The following is a 16,665-nucleotide window of genomic DNA, read 5'->3' on the forward strand; positions in this document are numbered from 1 at the left end:
AGTGGTGGAAGAAAGGCAAGAGGGTGTGCTGGATGGCCTGTAGGTTTTGGCGTCTGGAGAAAATGATCCTGAGCCAAGACTAGAGTGGATATAATGATAATCATAATTGTGGGATTGGTTAAGTGCTCTTTGCCAAGTACTGCCCTAAGCACTGGGGAAGATACAAGATACTCAGGTTCCACATAAGCTTGCAGTATAAGTAGGGGGAAGAATAGGAAGCAAATCCCCAGTTTGTAGATGAAGGAACTGAGGCCCAGAGAAGTTAAGTGATTTGCCCAAGCCCACACAGAAGTTAAGTGGTGGAGCTGGGATTAGAACCCAGATCCTCTGACTTCTTGGCCCAGACTCCTCCCATTAGGCCACACTGCTTCCCATGAGATGAGACTTTACAAAAGTGGAGACTTTATAAGGTGGACTTTATAAAGAGCAGGAAGGTGGAGGGAATCAGTGGAGGGATTTAAAAATCCTGGCCAGCGGCAGCTAAGTGAGAAAAATCCCAGGTGTGTGGAGGCAGTGGGTCTTTGAAGGAGAGATGGAAGCATGAGAGTGGCACAGAAACTTTAGCGTTGACTCAGTGAGTCGGTCATGAGCAACTTTAAAGGTCATTGTGACTCAGGACCAGATTTCCAGGGAAGAAGTGAGTCTTGCAGGGGATCACTAAAGGAAGAGCGGGGGCTTGGAGGTGCATCACTGGGAGGGTGCCCAGGTTAGGGACAGAATGGAAGGATGTGTGGAGGCCAGAGGGTTTGAGGGGAACAAAAGGTACGGTCCCCTCTGCCCGAATAGGAAGAGGAAGAGGTTTGAGATGGGTTGATGGAAAGGCCAGATAGGATAATCTAAAAGTTTGCTTTAAAAATTATCTAAAGTCTAGTCAAAATGGGGAGGAGAAGGAATAATAATAATAATGTTGGTATTTGTTAAGCGCTTACTATGTGCCAAGCACTGTTCCAAGCACTGGGGGAAGATACAAGGTAATCAGTTTGTCCCAGGTGGGGCTCACAGTCTTAATCTCCATTTTACAGATGAGGGGTAACTGAGGCCCAGAGAAGTTAAGTGGCTTGCCCATGGTCACACAGCTGACAAGTGGCAGAGCTGGAATTAGTACCCATGACCTCTGACTCCCAAGCCCGGGATCTTTCCTCTGAACCACGCTGGAAGCCATGTGACTGTTGAAACTGAGATGGAAAATTATAGAAGTTGGACATTTCAATCGTATTTTTTGAGCACTTATTGTATACAGAGCACTGAATTAAGCATTTGGGAGAGTACAGTATAACAGAGTTGATAGACATGTTCCCTGCCTACACCGAGCTTACAGTCTAGAGGAGGAGATGGACATTAAATACTAATTAATTTACGGATATGTCCATGAGTGCTGTGGGCTCTGGGAGTGGTGAACAAAAAGTGCAAGGGCAACACAGAAGGTAGTGGAAGAAGAGGAAATGAGAGATTAATCAGGGAAGGCCTCTTGGAGGAGATGTGCTTTTAATAAGGGAGAGTGATCATCTCTTGGATATGAAGATGAAGTGCATTCCAGGTCAGAGGCAGGACGTGGGCAAGGGGTCGATGGTGAGATAGACGGGATTGAGGTACCATAAATTGGCATTTGAGAGCAAAGTGTGCAGGCTGGGTTGTAGGAAATCAGGGAGGTGTGGTAGGCGGAGTAAAGGCGATTGCGTCCTTTAAAGCTTATGGTAAGTAAGGAGTTTCCGTTTGATGTGGAGGTGGATGGGCAACCGCTGGAGGTTCCTGAGGAGTGGGGAAACATGGACTGAATGGCTTTGTAGAAAAATGACATAGCAGAATAAAGTAGGGGCTCCCACTCTGGTTTCTCCTAGGGGAGCAGAGCCAAAGCATTCCTCTAACATTCAGCCCCCTCTGCAGACACTTTGAGTGTTGACAGACGACATTTAATGAACTGTCTGTTTTCTCTACCATCTTGTAAAATTGCTTGTGTCTTCTAGAGTTTTAATCATTCATTACTTTCCCATGTCATCATTTTAACTACAGATGGTAAGGGTCGTGGCTTGGCTGGGGGCAGAGTTAGGATAATGATGGTGTTTGTTAATTGCTCACCATGTACCAAGCACTGTTCTAAGCGCTGGGGCAGATAGAAGGCAATCAGGTTGTCCCATGCGGGACTCACAGCCTTAATCCCCAATTTACAGATGAGGTGACTGAGGCACAGAAAAGTTAAGTGACTTGCCCAAAGTCACACAGCCGACAAGTGGCAGAGCTGGGTTTAGAACCCACCACCTCTGACTCCCAAGCCCGTGCTCTTTCCGATAAGCCATGCTGCTTCTCGTCTGCATCTGTGGTTACCGATAAGAAGTGATACATGGGAAATCTCAACCTTTCTCCCCTGCTGCTGATTCAGCTTCTGGACACATAGGGATCTCTCCTTCCTGAACTTTGTGTTCTATAGGAGCAGCTGGCAAAAATTTGGATGAGCGCCACTCAGATTTTTCAAAGTACGAGAGCCATCAGACTTATCGGCAGATCTTCGCAGCTTTCAGGCATTGTCGATGCATCTGTAGGGATCAGTTTTCTGTGGGTTATGACAAGCTGGATGCTCCAGATGGATCGGCAGAGGCACCCTTTGGATTTTCCCGCTGCATGCTAAATTTAACCTCCAGCGGTCCAAACCAGAAGAGAAAGGACAACTACCGATTAGGAGGAGGATCTAACTTAAACCTTAGGCCCAGAGTCCTTCTCTTACTGCTGGCGTGCAGGACACACCCAAAATCCCAGGAGTAACTGTGTGGCAAAGTAGCCTTGAGCCATGTAGGCCAACCCCAGCGGCGGTTGTGTGGGGGATCTGGGATTTGAGCCTGAGCAGGGGCACTGTCATGTGATGATACCTGTCTTCCTTTGGTTTAAAAAATCAGGTGTGTTTCTATCTTTCTTTTTCTTGTCTTTCTTGTTTGTAGCCGATACTCCTCCCCCCGCGTATATGCCTCCCGACGACCAGATGGGGCAAGATAATTCTCAGTCGATGGATACAAGCAACAGTATGATTCCTCAAATTATGCCCAATATAGCTAACAGAGGTAAGATTTATGTTTTGTGATATTAAATTACGTTTCCCGGTGCAATTGGGTGAATTCGTGCTCTTCAAGACTTCTGGATACTTCTAGGCATTTATCTCTAAAGTTGAAGAAAGGAAGAAAATACCATTCATTTGGTAAGGACTTGGGACAGTATTGTAGTTTTGCATTTCTGTGTTCTCAAAGGATGTAGTAATTTGCCTACCTATTGCAAGCACTCAGAATTGATTAGTGGATTGGCTGGTGATAACCAATCCACAGTACAACGGACATAATGGCTTCCGTAACACTCCATTGCCCTTTTCATCTTATACTCCCGAGCTGACTGGGGACAGGATGAGCCAACAGCATCACAGCAACAGTGTGGCAAAGCCCGGAACGCAGCAGCAGCAGGGTTGCTGACCATCAGTAAAGACTGGACGTGTCCCTAAAGCCCATAAAAATATTCAGTGTCTGTACATCCAGGGTAGTGGCAGGAAGAATCCCGTTGCTTCTGTACTGTGGCCTTAGGCAGGGAAGATGGAGGAGCTCCCATGCCTATCTGCCCAGGGAGCGGGCAACTCACCCGTTACTTCCGGGAGAGGTGAGCCTTCTCCTGAGGCCTAAGGCCAAAGTGACAAGCTCGCATGGGACATCAGGTTCCCCATCACAAGTTGGTTGTCCCCTCTTCTCTGTAACCTTAGGAGTCCTGGTGTTCCCCCACCAGTTTTTCAGGTGCTGCTGTGCTCCTCTCCTGTGGCAGGATGAGGGCAGAAGGGGAAGTAGGGATAGGGAGACTCCTGACTCCTGCCCTTTTTTTTGTCCTTCCTCCTCCCACCCGCCTTTTTGGTAGCTTTTTCTCCTGCCCCCAAGTCAGTTGACCAAGTCAGGAGGAGGGAGGAAGGGGAAGCAGTGGCTGTGTTTTTGAGGCAGTTTTTCATTGCCCCCAACATCCGTCCCTCTCCCCCACTTGGGTTTACACGCCTTGTAGAAAGCCATCTCTCTCTGCTGGGCACTGGGCATCATCTAGCTGTGGGTCAAATAGACGCCATGACCAGTGCCCAGTGCCGGCAAGAAAAAAATGTGAAAACCAGTAATTTTTTTAATTTTCCATACTATTGATCAGAATCTTTCTCAGCAGATGACAGTCCTGGAATCAGTCAATCAGTCAGGGGTACTATTTATTGAGTGCCAGAGACTAGAGTAGATTAAACCTACTTTTAGTTCCTTGCTGGTATCTTTTGACCAAATTGTGTCTCATTATTGATCCAAACCCTGGGCAGCAGCCAAAGTCTTGTCCTTTACAAATGTTTGTTGATTTAAATCCATTCATTGTAGTAATAATAATGTTGGTATTTGTTAAGCGCTTACTATGTGCAGAGTACTGTTCTAAGCGCAGGTTAAAGGATAAGTAAACTTTGAAACATCATCCCCCTTTCAGCATGACCTTATTAGTGCTTCGTGTGGATCAGTGGCTATTAACCATGTAAAGAAGTAACTCCAGGGCTATGCCGCCTGTCCTTTGCTCTGCCTAGCACCTAGGGTGCAAAGGTGGCCGACTGCTGGTTTCTTGTGTTTGTTCGTTTCTGACCAGGATGAATCGGCTTGCTTTTTCTGCCTTTGTCCTGTGTTAGATGAGCACAAAAATCAACCTCTCCCAAGTTAGAGGGCCTCACGTATGATTTCGTTTTCGTGCTTAGGAGTTTCAGCATTTGTTTTAAGTGAGTCTTTCCTGAGAAGAGATTGTGAAACCCTTACTCAAGTTTTTTTTGACTTAAATGTCTCTACGGAGCTTGCAATAATTGGATTGGCTTAGCTTGACTTACATTAATAATAATTATTGTATTTGTTAAATGTTTACTGTGTGCCAGGCACTGGACTAAGCACTAGGGTGGATACAAGCAGATTGGGTTGGATACAGTTCCTGTCCCACACGGGGCTCAGAGTCTCAGTCCCCATTTTACAGATGAGGGAACTGAGACACAGAGAAGTGAAGTGACTTGCCCACGGTCACAGAGCAGACGAGTGGTGGAGCCGGGATTAGAACCCATGACCCTCTGGCTTCCAGGCCCTATCACTCCCCCCTACGCCACATGTTTACATAGCTTGTACTTAATGGAAGTTTTAAATGACTTTTCTAGGCTTGTGGGGAAACAGACATTTCTATCCACTTTTAAAGACCTACTGCGGGGCTGGCCACCTGTATGGGAGATCAACAGCAGCAAAGAACATGGTCTGATCAAAACTTTCTTCCTGAAAATCATGCCTAACCATTTTATTTAGAATGCAGCACCTAAAGACCCCGATACTGTACCGAATGAGCTACCCACTTGCTGAAAATAGCCCAAGTTCATGGTTTCACCTCAACAGAGGGAGGTGCTGATAGACTGGCATTCTGAGAGGGAAGCTCCACCTTCGAAGTTGTCCGATCAGTGCAGAATCCTGGCAGGGGACCAGCCCGTCATGCCCGATTGTGGCTCTTTTCGCTTGGCCTGGCTGCAGGTCATGAAGTCCGAGAAGATCACAGGAGCTACAGAGTAGAAGCGGAGCTAGCCGAGATCTGGAACAATTTGACTTCTCATAGTTTTACCCCACTTTTCAAAATGTGCTCCCTATTTAAATTTCAGAAGCAATTTTTTTTCCACATTAAAAGGTTAGTATCTGTACATTTCACAAATATTTGAATAACCCTCTGAAAATGCCTGCTTTCTTCCAATATGTTTGCAGACGTCCAGCCCGTGGCCTATGAAGAGCCCAAGCACTGGTGTTCGATTGTCTACTATGAATTAAATAATCGTGTGGGCGAGGCCTTTCACGCATCTTCAACCAGCGTCCTAGTGGATGGGTTCACGGACCCTTCGAACAACAAAAGTAGATTCTGCTTAGGCTTGTTGTCCAATGTCAATCGCAATTCTACGATTGAGAATACCAGGCGACACATCGGGAAAGGTAATTCGATGAAATAGAACAAAAGTTCATAAAAGCACAGTGTTTAATGACATTCGGGGATAAAGATGAGACTTTGCTGTTATCTGGGAAATTTGAATTACAGTGTTTAGAGTAACTTGCTGGATAAGTTGCCTTCTGGAGATATTTTGGCACTTTGCACTTCTAGCCATAGAATTCAAATCAAAACAGACCACTAAAGCTTTCCCACTCGTCCACCATAATTTTAATCAGTCAATCAACGGTTTCTTATTGTGTGCAGAGCACTGTACTAAGCTGTTGGGGAAGTACAATAATGACTTGGTTTTCCACCTCTCCTTTTCCGATTTCCGTCACCTGCTTAGAGGAATATGCCTGGATATGTGTTTCTAGCCCTTGTTCCATGACCTCTGACTTGGAAGAGACAAAGGGTCTCTCCTAGAAATCCACCCATAAATCCAAGGAAATCGACCTTGAGCAGCTTTTAAGATTTGTGGGATGTAATAAAGAGGAAAATATTCTCAATCGGGACAACACTCCCACGGAAGCAGTTTATTATGATAGCCATATTAATGTGTATTATGAAGACAAGACTGTTGAGGTCTGCCTATCTATCTTATTTATTGAGCACTTTCTGTGTGCAGACTAATGTAATAATAATGATGATGGTATTTGATAAGTGCTTACTGTGTGCCAAGCACTGTACTAAGCGCTCAGGTGGATACAAATTGAGTTGGACACAGTCCCTGTCCCACAAGGGGCTCACAGTCTCAATCCCTATTTTGCAGATGAGGTACCTGAGGCATACAGAAGTGAAGTGACTTGCCCAAGGTCACACAGCAGACATGTGGCAGAGCCAGGATTAGAACCCATGACCTTGTGACTTCCAAGCCAACACCCTATCCACTACACCCTGCTGCTTCTCCAAGTGCTTACTCCACTGACCTCTTGGGAGAATACAATACAATAGAGTTGGTAGACACGTTCCCTGCCCACAACGAGGTTGATGGTAACAGAAGAAGAAATGGATGATCATTCATTCAATAGTATTTATTGAGCGCTTACTATGTGCAGAGCACTGTACTAAGCGCTTGGACTGTACAAATCGGTAACAGATAGAGACAGTCCCTGCCCTTTGATGGGCTTACAGTCTAATCGGGGGAGACAGACAGACAAGAACAATAGCAAATAGAATCAAGATTATTAAAATTTCCCTTTTCTTTGCAGGAATTAAACATGCACGTCCCACAGACACACACACATTTGCATATGATTCCTCAGATGGGCACCTATTGTGCATATTTACAGTACCCAGCATTTTTCTTAACTTGGCTGTTTTGAAATAAGTAAAACCGGAATTCCTTGCAATAGAAGAAAGATCCACACTTTTAAAAATAAATTAAAATACACTTTAAAGAGAGCTATTGGACTGCCAGGCAGCATCCTGGTGCCTTATGATCTGGTTTTTGTTGCAAGATGCTCCTTTTAGCATAATCCCAAAATGAAACTAGTGCCTTTGCCTACCTGACCAACCCAAAGCAGAGTTTCCTGCAGGTCCTTTCCCCATTTCCTTCTCCCTCCAACTCTCATCTCAAAAATAGCAAGAGAAGGACATCTAGTGGACATTACGCTCAAGTCCTGGCTTAGTTTTAAGAAAGCTATTTAGATGCGTGAAGCTATTGGGTGTAGCTCATGGTGGAAAAATATTTGAATCGCAACATAGGAAGAACCTTTCGAATATGAAGTCTGATGCATAAGATAATGCAACAACCAAGTTCTTACTCATGGTTTTTTTTGTATTTTTTTTTTATTTTAAGGGGTTCACCTTTATTACGTTGGTGGGGAAGTTTATGCTGAGTGCTTGAGCGACAGCAGCATATTTGTTCAGAGTAGAAACTGCAACTATCATCATGGTTTTCACCCTACCACTGTGTGCAAGATTCCTAGTGGCTGCAGCCTAAAGATTTTTAACAATCAGGAGTTTGCTCAGCTTCTGGCACAGTCTGTCAACCACGGATTTGAGGCAGTCTATGAACTCACCAAAATGTGCACCATTCGCATGAGTTTTGTGAAGGTAAATGGATTCTCTTGTCGTATTAGTGTGCGATACGCTGCATTCCAGAGGACTTGAATTTCGGGAAAGATCACCGGGGAAGAATGAGCCAGCCTGCAAAATTGAAAGAGCTAGTCCAGGGACCCTTACGGTGGTTCTAGCGCCCGAATCGTGGGCCAAGAAGTTATTCGTTCCCGTGCTTCTTAGCCCAGAATGTCAAGGGTAGAATTCTAATGCTGTCAGATCTCCTATGGTCTGGTGATTGTTCTTGAGGAGTCCTGAGTTAAGGAATCCTCACATCAGGGTTCTTCTGCCTTTTAAGATTCCACACGCCAGGGCGAGGCCAGGTCTTGCGATCCCGCATCGGCTGGTGGCCAGACAGATATGTGTAGGCCAAAGGGCAATTCAAATACTCCGGACACCCCTTTGATGTCAGCACCCCCACTATATTTTGATTTGCTAATAATAAGTAGTAAAAATATCAAAAATTGAAACCAGAAGGTATTTATCTATGTTTCTACTTTTGCCCATTTCTGGTAACATCTTCAGTGGAGGGCAGACCAGCAAGCGTGGCCTAAGGCGATTCCTTAGGGTAACAGAATTTTTTTTTCCTGCCATTTCACAATTTATAGGAAACTTATCACACCACACTGATTCATTCCTTCTTTTCTAAAATGAGTTCTCTAGCGAGCAAAACTTAGGAGGCCTCAATCCTTTATGATCAGCTAAAAATGGGCTGTGGTATTGAATTTGTTGTCTTTTCGTAATTACCACACAGTCGTTTGTGAATACCATCGATCTTAGTAGCCCTCTTCAGAGCCTTTGTTGAGAAGAAAACTAGAAATGGATATGTGACCTTTTCATTTACTTCTTATTCCTCTTAGGGGATTTTACTTGAATAACACACTTTCTGAGTTTCATGACCCCCCCCTTATTTATCATTGAACTTCATTGTTCCTATGCCTAAAGTTCTGCAATATATCGAATGGTCGTTATTAATAATACTTTCATTTCTGCCACTTGGTAAGCACTTAATGATATGCGGGAGCCAGACAAAGCTCCAGGGAGAGAAAACAGCATAAGTTAAGCTTTATTATTTTAATAGGTTTGTGTGGCCCAAAGAGAGTGTGAATTCGAGTGTTCATTTAGTCATTTGCAGTGCCAGAAAGGCATGATGTTAATGCAGAAATGAATACCAGGCCAATCATGTTGTGTGGACGTGGTAAAAATCAAGACTGACCTGAAACTTTTGAATCCTGAATGTGATTTTTCCAGAATTGTAAAATATACGTGAAACCTCATTCTACTGCCTCGCATTTATTGGAATGGGATCTATTATCAGTGTTTACCTAGTGTATTCATTCAGGCATATTTATTGAGCGCTTACTGTGTGCAGAACACTGTACTGACGGCTTGGAAAGTACAATTCAGCAACAAATAGAGACAATCCCTGCCCACAACGGACCCCTCTACCCCCCATATTGCCTTGCTGCAAGTGGGTTAAAGAGAATACTGTGGAAGTTGTATATATGCTACACTGTGGTCTGGAGAGAGTTCTAATATCCAGTGTGTTTGCTCTCCTAGGGTTGGGGTGCTGAATACCATCGGCAAGATGTAACCAGTACTCCGTGCTGGATTGAAATCCATCTTCATGGGCCCCTCCAGTGGCTGGATAAAGTACTGACACAGATGGGTTCTCCTCTTAACCCCATCTCTTCTGTTTCCTAGTGCCGCCGAGAGCGTCCTCTCTGACTCTTTCATTAGCGAACTCATTTTAATTTTAGAAAAAACTTTCAGCATCGTTGCTGACAGCTGCTCTACAGAGAACAGAGTGAAACGGTTTTCAATGTTGTTTTTTTTTTCCACCTTGCTGTGACCAATTCATTTGTATTCTGTGATCGATCTGCATTTCTCTGTCCATTCTCATGGTGTTATATGGCGGGAGTTTGAGTGCTAGCCACGCTCAGAAAAATGCGGAGCAAGTAATTTTTCCCTTCAATTTAAACTAATCTGGCATTCATTTTCATCTGAAAGAGAGAATAAAAAGTACTGGAGATATTGGCGCCTCGGGACCTAACATGGATATTTTTAGAAATCATAAACACTGCATTTTTTCACAACATTGGGTGCAGCTCAAGCTTGTGAATAGTTTGTTTACCTGATTGACACATTTTAGATTGATGTCAAAATCCACTTGGCATTTTTCAGTTCAGTGTTCACCTCATAATAATGTGACCTGTATCTATCTTTTCCCATATATTTTTTATGTTATTAAACACAGGATCAAGCATGGCATCAAGTATTTGGCATTATCTATGGAAAAATGCAGTCACGAACACAATACCGTAGCCCAGGATCACAGTTCCAGCCCTTGCTCCGCTTTGTAACGTTGCCTTTTGGCCACCATTTTATGGACTGTAATTTTGACTTGAGATGACCTTATTTTGCACTTTTGTGGGTGAAAAATTCTTGTTCCGTCTTGACAGCCAGCCCAAGTGCTTCTCCCGTTGGTATCCCCTTTTTTGTATTGGTGTAAACACTACGATTTGTCGAGGACAGTACATACTTAAATTGCAAGGGGCTTGGTTTTTCTCGAGCTAATTGTGCTTTTCAGCCGAAATTATAAGGTCTCTTTGCTTTCGATCCGACTCCGTGTGCCTTCCTGCTCGGTCCGGTTCATTACCCAAGATCGATGTCGAGGCGCTTGGCTTTTGCTTATCTTGCCCCTGGCACCGGCTCGGTTAGTCTGCCTCTGAAGCAGAAGCACCGATTGGGTGGCACTTGACTGGTTTAGTAGTAGAGCAGGATCCCGTGGTTGAGGATTTCTGCCTGATGCTCACCGGAATCAACAGTGTGGCCTAAACTGTTCTGACTCCTTCCCCCCAAGTCTAAAGCCTACCTGGACACCACATAGCTGTTTCCAAGAGTAGACCATCGAGGCGAATGAGAGATTAAAACGCAAAAACACTAGTATTTATTGAAAGGTCATGTAGTTAGCTACTGGAATCCTAGGGTAAAGAACTCTTGGGAAGTTTCTTTAGGGAATTTGGGGAAAATGTGTGCTTAATGTGGTCATCCCTGCATCACATGGTACATCAAAGAGCAGTAGTTGTTTTTTTTTAAAAAAAAAAACAAAACCTTGAAACTTGTTTATGTGTCATTAGATTCTCCATTAGCAAATGCCTTAAATCTTTTTGAACTGACACTTTTGGGAGCTGTAAAGCTCCTTTGTATAGAAACTATTTTGACACGCTATATTACAGGTTGTTGTTTTTTTCTCCTCTTCTGTCTTTTGAGAGAAAAGTCCACTTTTGAAGAAAGGGGAGGTGGTTCCTTTTTTTTGTCCTTCTCCATGCTATTATTTATTGCTTTTGTGAATTGCTGCCCATAGATGGTTTGGTATCATTCCATTGAAGAGAGAGGCCACACAAATTCTAGCCGGAGCCTGAAACTGCAACTTTCCCTGCACAGTTGGAGCATTTCCCAATTTTGATATTTACAGAGCTCATTTCTTCTCCCCTGTGGGACTAAATCTTCCAAAGTAGCAGTTTCTCTTCAGCCTTTAGCCATTACCTAAAGCTGTGTCTTCCTAGTGAGCAAGCTCCCAAGAAAAATGGCTGGTAAAATCCCAGGGTTAAAATCAGATCAGACTCAGCTCAGCAAGGGAGGGGCATGGTTTTAATTATGTGAACAGCGGGTAGTTGATGGCCTTAGTGGTTTATGGCTATTTTGAATTTTACTGCTAGTTTGAATAGTCAGATTCAGAAATTATTAGGAGTTGGCCATCATTCTGTATATGGTAGCATTTGGCCTTATGCACTGGGTTACCCATCACAGTCAAAGAATAGATATCCAGTTTGCAAGGCTGAACAGCGAGACCAAGTCTGAACCATTTCACTCCCAGATTGGGTCCGTTTATTCACCTTGCTTTTTAGCTAGAATGCTACGAGGGAAGACCTGTGTGACCAACATGAGGCGTTCTGGCTTCCAGATGCTACAGGTTCGGAAGGAGCAGCTGTGCGCTTACCTGTGGGGTCAGATACTAGGAGTGCCAGGGCGTGAGTGTTTTCTAACGTGGCCTTTCGCGACAATGGAAACTCCATGCAGGTTCTGGGAAAACTGGGTATAATGCCAGTTGGGTCCTGCACATGTCCAGAGCTTCTTCCTGTCCCCCAGAAGCCAGTGACTGGTTCAGAGACGACGCCGTCAGCGAAGTCCCAATTTGTACAGAGGGTTTTAACTCCTGTTCGGACCAACTCTGGTGGTGGCTCCTGCCCAGCAATGAAACCAGAGAGGAAAGTTCTTGGCTGCTGGCTCTGGCTGTCAACTTTCTACCTGTTTGGTTTCGTTCTATGTCATTAACTGAGTCTTAGCAGTGGATAAAAAAACTTTCAACAGGTAACAGCCTTCCTCCACACATGTTGGGAAAGCAACATGATCCCCAGGCATTCATTTTGTTTTACCCTCTTATAAAATTGGCGATTTTCCATCAGTTGAATAAGCTGCGTTAGGGCCAAACCGTTTGTACTGTCACAAGCTTTTCACAGGGGGCTTGACCTCTCCAAATCCACAGAATTTTTTCTTTGTACCAACAGTCCTTCCGATTTTCACAAGTGCAGGGAGCTTGCACCTTCCCTTCCATGGTCAGCATTCTTTTAGGAATTTGTCTGTGAGTGCCTTTTGATTTAAGAACCAAGAAAACTTGCTGAAGATGGACTCAAAAGGGTGAAATAGTGATTGTGGTTAAAACTTTCCATTTGAAAGGCTTTTAAACAAACCATAACATCATTTTGAGTCCCACAGCCAGGACTTGACAGATTTTTTTTTTAAACTCCAGTGAATGTTTAAAAATTTTAAATTTCTTTTGAAGTTGATGCAGGTTGCAGTCAAGGATTGAGGAGGTGTGGGTATATGTCTGTGCTTTTTTCTTTTTTGTCAAAAAAGACTATTTGGAATGCAAATACCGACAAAGACCAAACCATCGGCATGAAATAAAAATGCTCTACTGTGCTGCACCATAAACCCGCTTTATGTTTCTATCGCACGCAGAACCATTATGCTTCTGTTTACATTATAGGAAACATGGTTCTAGCAACAAGTTTCATTTGTTTATCTTTTTGTTCCTTGTAAAATGTATTTGGTTTTGCTGTATTGTGCTTTGTCAGAGCGGTAACCTTATAATATTTTTGCATTTTACTACCCATATTTCAATAAACCTTTGGTTCCCCTTGCAGAATGTGTGCCAGTTGATTTTGTGCATAAATGGCATTCTTTTCGTTTCTTTCTTTTGTTTTTTGGTTTTGTTTTTTTTTTTTAAAAAAAAGCAATCATCAGTTTGATTTAAATGAGTGATTGGTTCCTTGACAGTTTTATCCATCTGTGAACACAGGAATTAGAGTAACTGGGATCGATCTCATTTAGAAATCACTTGGTACAAATTTATTCTCCATCAAATAGGTGAGTGACTGTTTCTAAAGCTCTTTACCTTCTGAGTGTAATTCACTCCCCAAGTCTTCCATTTGCAGCCTGTCTTAGGCCAGTGCATCACTGGAGTGTGTTGTTGTGTAAAGAGTGACTCCAGTGGCGTGGACTTAATAAGCATCCATTGTTCCGAGAGATGTTGGGGCTGCCAGGACTTATTTCTTTAATCTGCATGAAGAAATGACAGCAGGTGTTTGCACGTGACCACCAAGGAAAGTGGGCCCCTTTACACTGTACAGTAGCATAAGGCCGGCAGAAAGGCATGACGTGCAACTGGATGCAGCTGGGAAATGGGAGGAGATAGTGTGCGGTGTCTGACGGACTTACTCCTGCTCTGGGCCCCAGGAGCCGCTGCCGCCCTGTGGGACTTCTGGGCTCTGGGGGACGATCTGACTTCGGACCCCTCGGCCGCCCACTTCACTCCAGAGGAAGGAGCTGAGCTGTTCAGTGGGGCTGGCAAAGGAAGGGCGCTCCCCGCAGTTCTTCTCTCCTGCTGCTGCTGCTGTTGTCCAGAGGGAAGATCTGAGAAAGAGAGAGAGAGTGTGTGTGCACGGTCTCACATGCCCTGCCTCCTTTTGTTCTATTTAATCATGATGCGGCAGGAGGCAGTTATTAGCAAAGCTGTCAGGCTGCTTCTCAGGATAGATGATACCACTATTTGACAAGGGTTGATTCTTAGTTCTTTCCTGTCTAAATACCGGAGTTTTAGCTGTCAGTTTGAATGTGTAAATATGATGTTTTAAGGGAAATAATCAAAGCCTTGCTCCCCCATCAAAGCAGATATGCTTTTATATCAGCAATGGTTCCAGAATAAGTGGGGAAAGCTCACTGTGGGTAAAGAGAAACTGCAATGCTTCTTTCTAGTTTTTGGATGAGTCCTCTCCCTGACCCCTTCTCCCCCTCACCTCCACCCCCTAAATTTTTTTTGTTTGAATAAGTGCTAAACTTCATCGGGCGACTTTTTCATGGATTTTAAAGGCAACAGACTGTACCAGTTGTTTCACCTCGAAATCTTTCTGGAAAACGGTGAGATTTAACTCACTCGCACACTGGAAGAAAATATGCTTTCCAAGCCCCATAGTGAAACCAGGCAGGGGCAAATCAGTAATCCATGACATCTCCAATTTTCTCCCAGAAATAAGAAGTTGATGGATGATGTTCGACACTGCTGCAGTTATAGTGTATTTCATCTTTTATAAATATAAGGCGGTCGTTGCGGAAACAACCAAGTGTTGAGCAAAAATTTTTTGCCTACCCTCATTCATGTATTTTCAGTATCGCCGTATTGAATTCCCCAGGCCATCATCCTCCTTCAGTAGGCTGACCGCAAAGAGGTGTCTTCCTTTAGGATCCTGTTTTTAGTAATAGTAATAATTGTGGCGTTTAAACGTGTCTACTATGTGCCAAGTACTGTACAAAGCATGGGATAGATACAAGATAATCAGACCTCTCTGTCCCACAGTCTTAAGTAGGAGGGAGAAGAGCTATTGAAACCCTAAATTGCAGATGAGGAAGCTGAGGCACAGAGTCATTAAGGGAGTTGCCCATGTCACAGAGCAGCCGGGGGCGGAGTCCAGATCTCCTGATTCCCAGGTCGGGGCTCTTTCCATTAGGCCATGCTGCTTCTCAAATGTTTGTGCATTTGAAAAAGGAAAACTCACTCTCCAAACCCCATTGTCAGTATGACATCTGAAGCCTGGCCTGGGTGGGCTTTCTACATTATTGCACCTTGTCTTTCTGGCTGGGTTTTCAGCAGTTCTGAGTCCTTTGTCTTGAGAGCTTTTGTTTGGTGGGGTAGGGCAGTCAGCCAGCCTTGGTGATTGTCTGGGATAGGAGAGGCAATCTTGTGGTTTATTCTCAGCTAATTGTGCTAAAGGACAACCACCTGAAACTAGAGTCTTTTATGGGTAAAGGCTCCCCACTCCAGCTCACCAACAAACTGAGAAACAGCATGGCCTAGTGAATAGAGCACTAGGCCTGGAAGTCAGAAGACCTGGGTTCTAATCCTAGCCCTGCCTCAATCGGTCATTTATTGAGCACTTACTCTGTGCAGAGCACCATACTAAGCCCCTTGAAGAGTACAATACAATAATCACATTCCCTGCCCATAATGAGCTTTCAGTCTAGAGGGGGCAGACAGACATTAATACCAATAAATGAATTACAGCTATGTGCATAAGGTTGTGGGGCTGGGAGGGAGGCGTTGAATAAAGGCAAATAAAAGGAGCAAGTTATGGTGACAGCAGTGGGAGAAGAGGAAAAGAGGGCTTAAGTCAGGGAAGACCTCTTGTAGGAGAGTGCCTTCAATAAGGCTTTGAAGTGGGGTAGAGTAATTGCCTATGAGGAGGGAGCGTGTTCCCAGGCCAGAGGCAGGATGTGGGAGAGAGGTTGGCAGAGAGATAGAAGAGATCAAGATACAGTGAAGGTTAGCATTAGAGGAGCAAAGTGTGCGAGTTGGGTTGTAGTGGGAGATTAGTGAGGTGAGGTAGGAGAGCATAAGGTGGTTTCTGTTGGATGCAGAGGTGGATGGGCAACCACTGGAGGTTCTTAAGTGGGTTAACATGGCCTATATGTTTTTGTAGAAAAATGATCTGGGCAGCAGAGTGAAGTGTGGACTGGAGTGACTCCTGACTGGAGTCAGGAGGTAGGGAGGCTAGCAAGGAGCCTGGTACCATAATCCAGGCAGGATAGGATAAATGATTGGATTAACATGGTAGTAGTTAGAATGGAGAGGGAAGGGTGAACTTTAGCAATGTTGTGAAGGTCGAACCAATAGGATTTAGTGATGAATATGTGGGTTCAATGAGAGAGGAGTCAAGGAAAACACCAAGGTTATGAGCTCGTGAGACAGGAAGGATGGTGGAGCTGTCTACTGGTGGAAAAGTCGGCGAGGGCAGGGTTTGGTTGAGAAGATAAATTCTGTTTTAGACACATTTGGTTTGAAGTGACGGGAGTACATCCAAGTAGAGGTGTCTTGAAGGCAGAAGGAAATGCGAGAGGGAGAGAGATCAGGGCTGGAGATGTAAATTTGTGATTCATCCACATTGAGATGATAGTTGAAGCCTTATGAGGAAATGAGTTGTCCAAGGGAGTGGATGTAGATGGAGAATAGAAGGGGACCCAGAACTGAACCTTGAGGGACACCCACAGTTAGTGGTTTGGAGGCCGAGGAGGAGCCAG

The 16,665-nt window shown here is 44.3% G+C and overlaps 1 protein-coding gene and 1 long non-coding RNA gene across 4 annotated transcripts in view; one reads left to right on the forward strand and one right to left on the reverse strand.

The window, feature by feature from the left end:
- Positions 1–13,237, forward strand: part of SMAD5 (SMAD family member 5) — an 85,313-nt gene extending 72,076 nt beyond the window's left edge. For all 3 annotated transcript variants that reach the window (XM_029050835.2, XM_029050834.2, XM_029050836.2), the window contains exons 4-7: positions 2,931–3,050; positions 5,754–5,975; positions 7,769–8,025; positions 9,589–13,237. In XM_029050835.2, the coding sequence (XP_028906668.1) occupies positions 2,931–3,050; positions 5,754–5,975; positions 7,769–8,025; positions 9,589–9,732 (743 nt within the window). In that variant the 3' untranslated portion in view covers positions 9,733–13,237. The remainder of the gene's footprint in view (positions 1–2,930; positions 3,051–5,753; positions 5,976–7,768; positions 8,026–9,588) is intronic.
- LOC120638039 lies at positions 5,277–8,248 on the reverse strand. The gene is made up of 2 exons (XR_005659492.1): positions 7,992–8,248; positions 5,277–5,556 (listed from the first exon to the last, which is right to left on the reverse strand). It is a non-coding gene; the product is annotated as an uncharacterized LOC120638039 (long non-coding RNA).
- Positions 13,238–16,665: the final 3,428 nt, after the last annotated feature.

The sequence above is a fragment of the Ornithorhynchus anatinus genome, chromosome X1 (genome assembly GCF_004115215.2).
Source record: "Ornithorhynchus anatinus isolate Pmale09 chromosome X1, mOrnAna1.pri.v4, whole genome shotgun sequence".
NCBI classification, from domain to species: Eukaryota; Metazoa; Chordata; class Mammalia; order Monotremata; family Ornithorhynchidae; genus Ornithorhynchus; species Ornithorhynchus anatinus.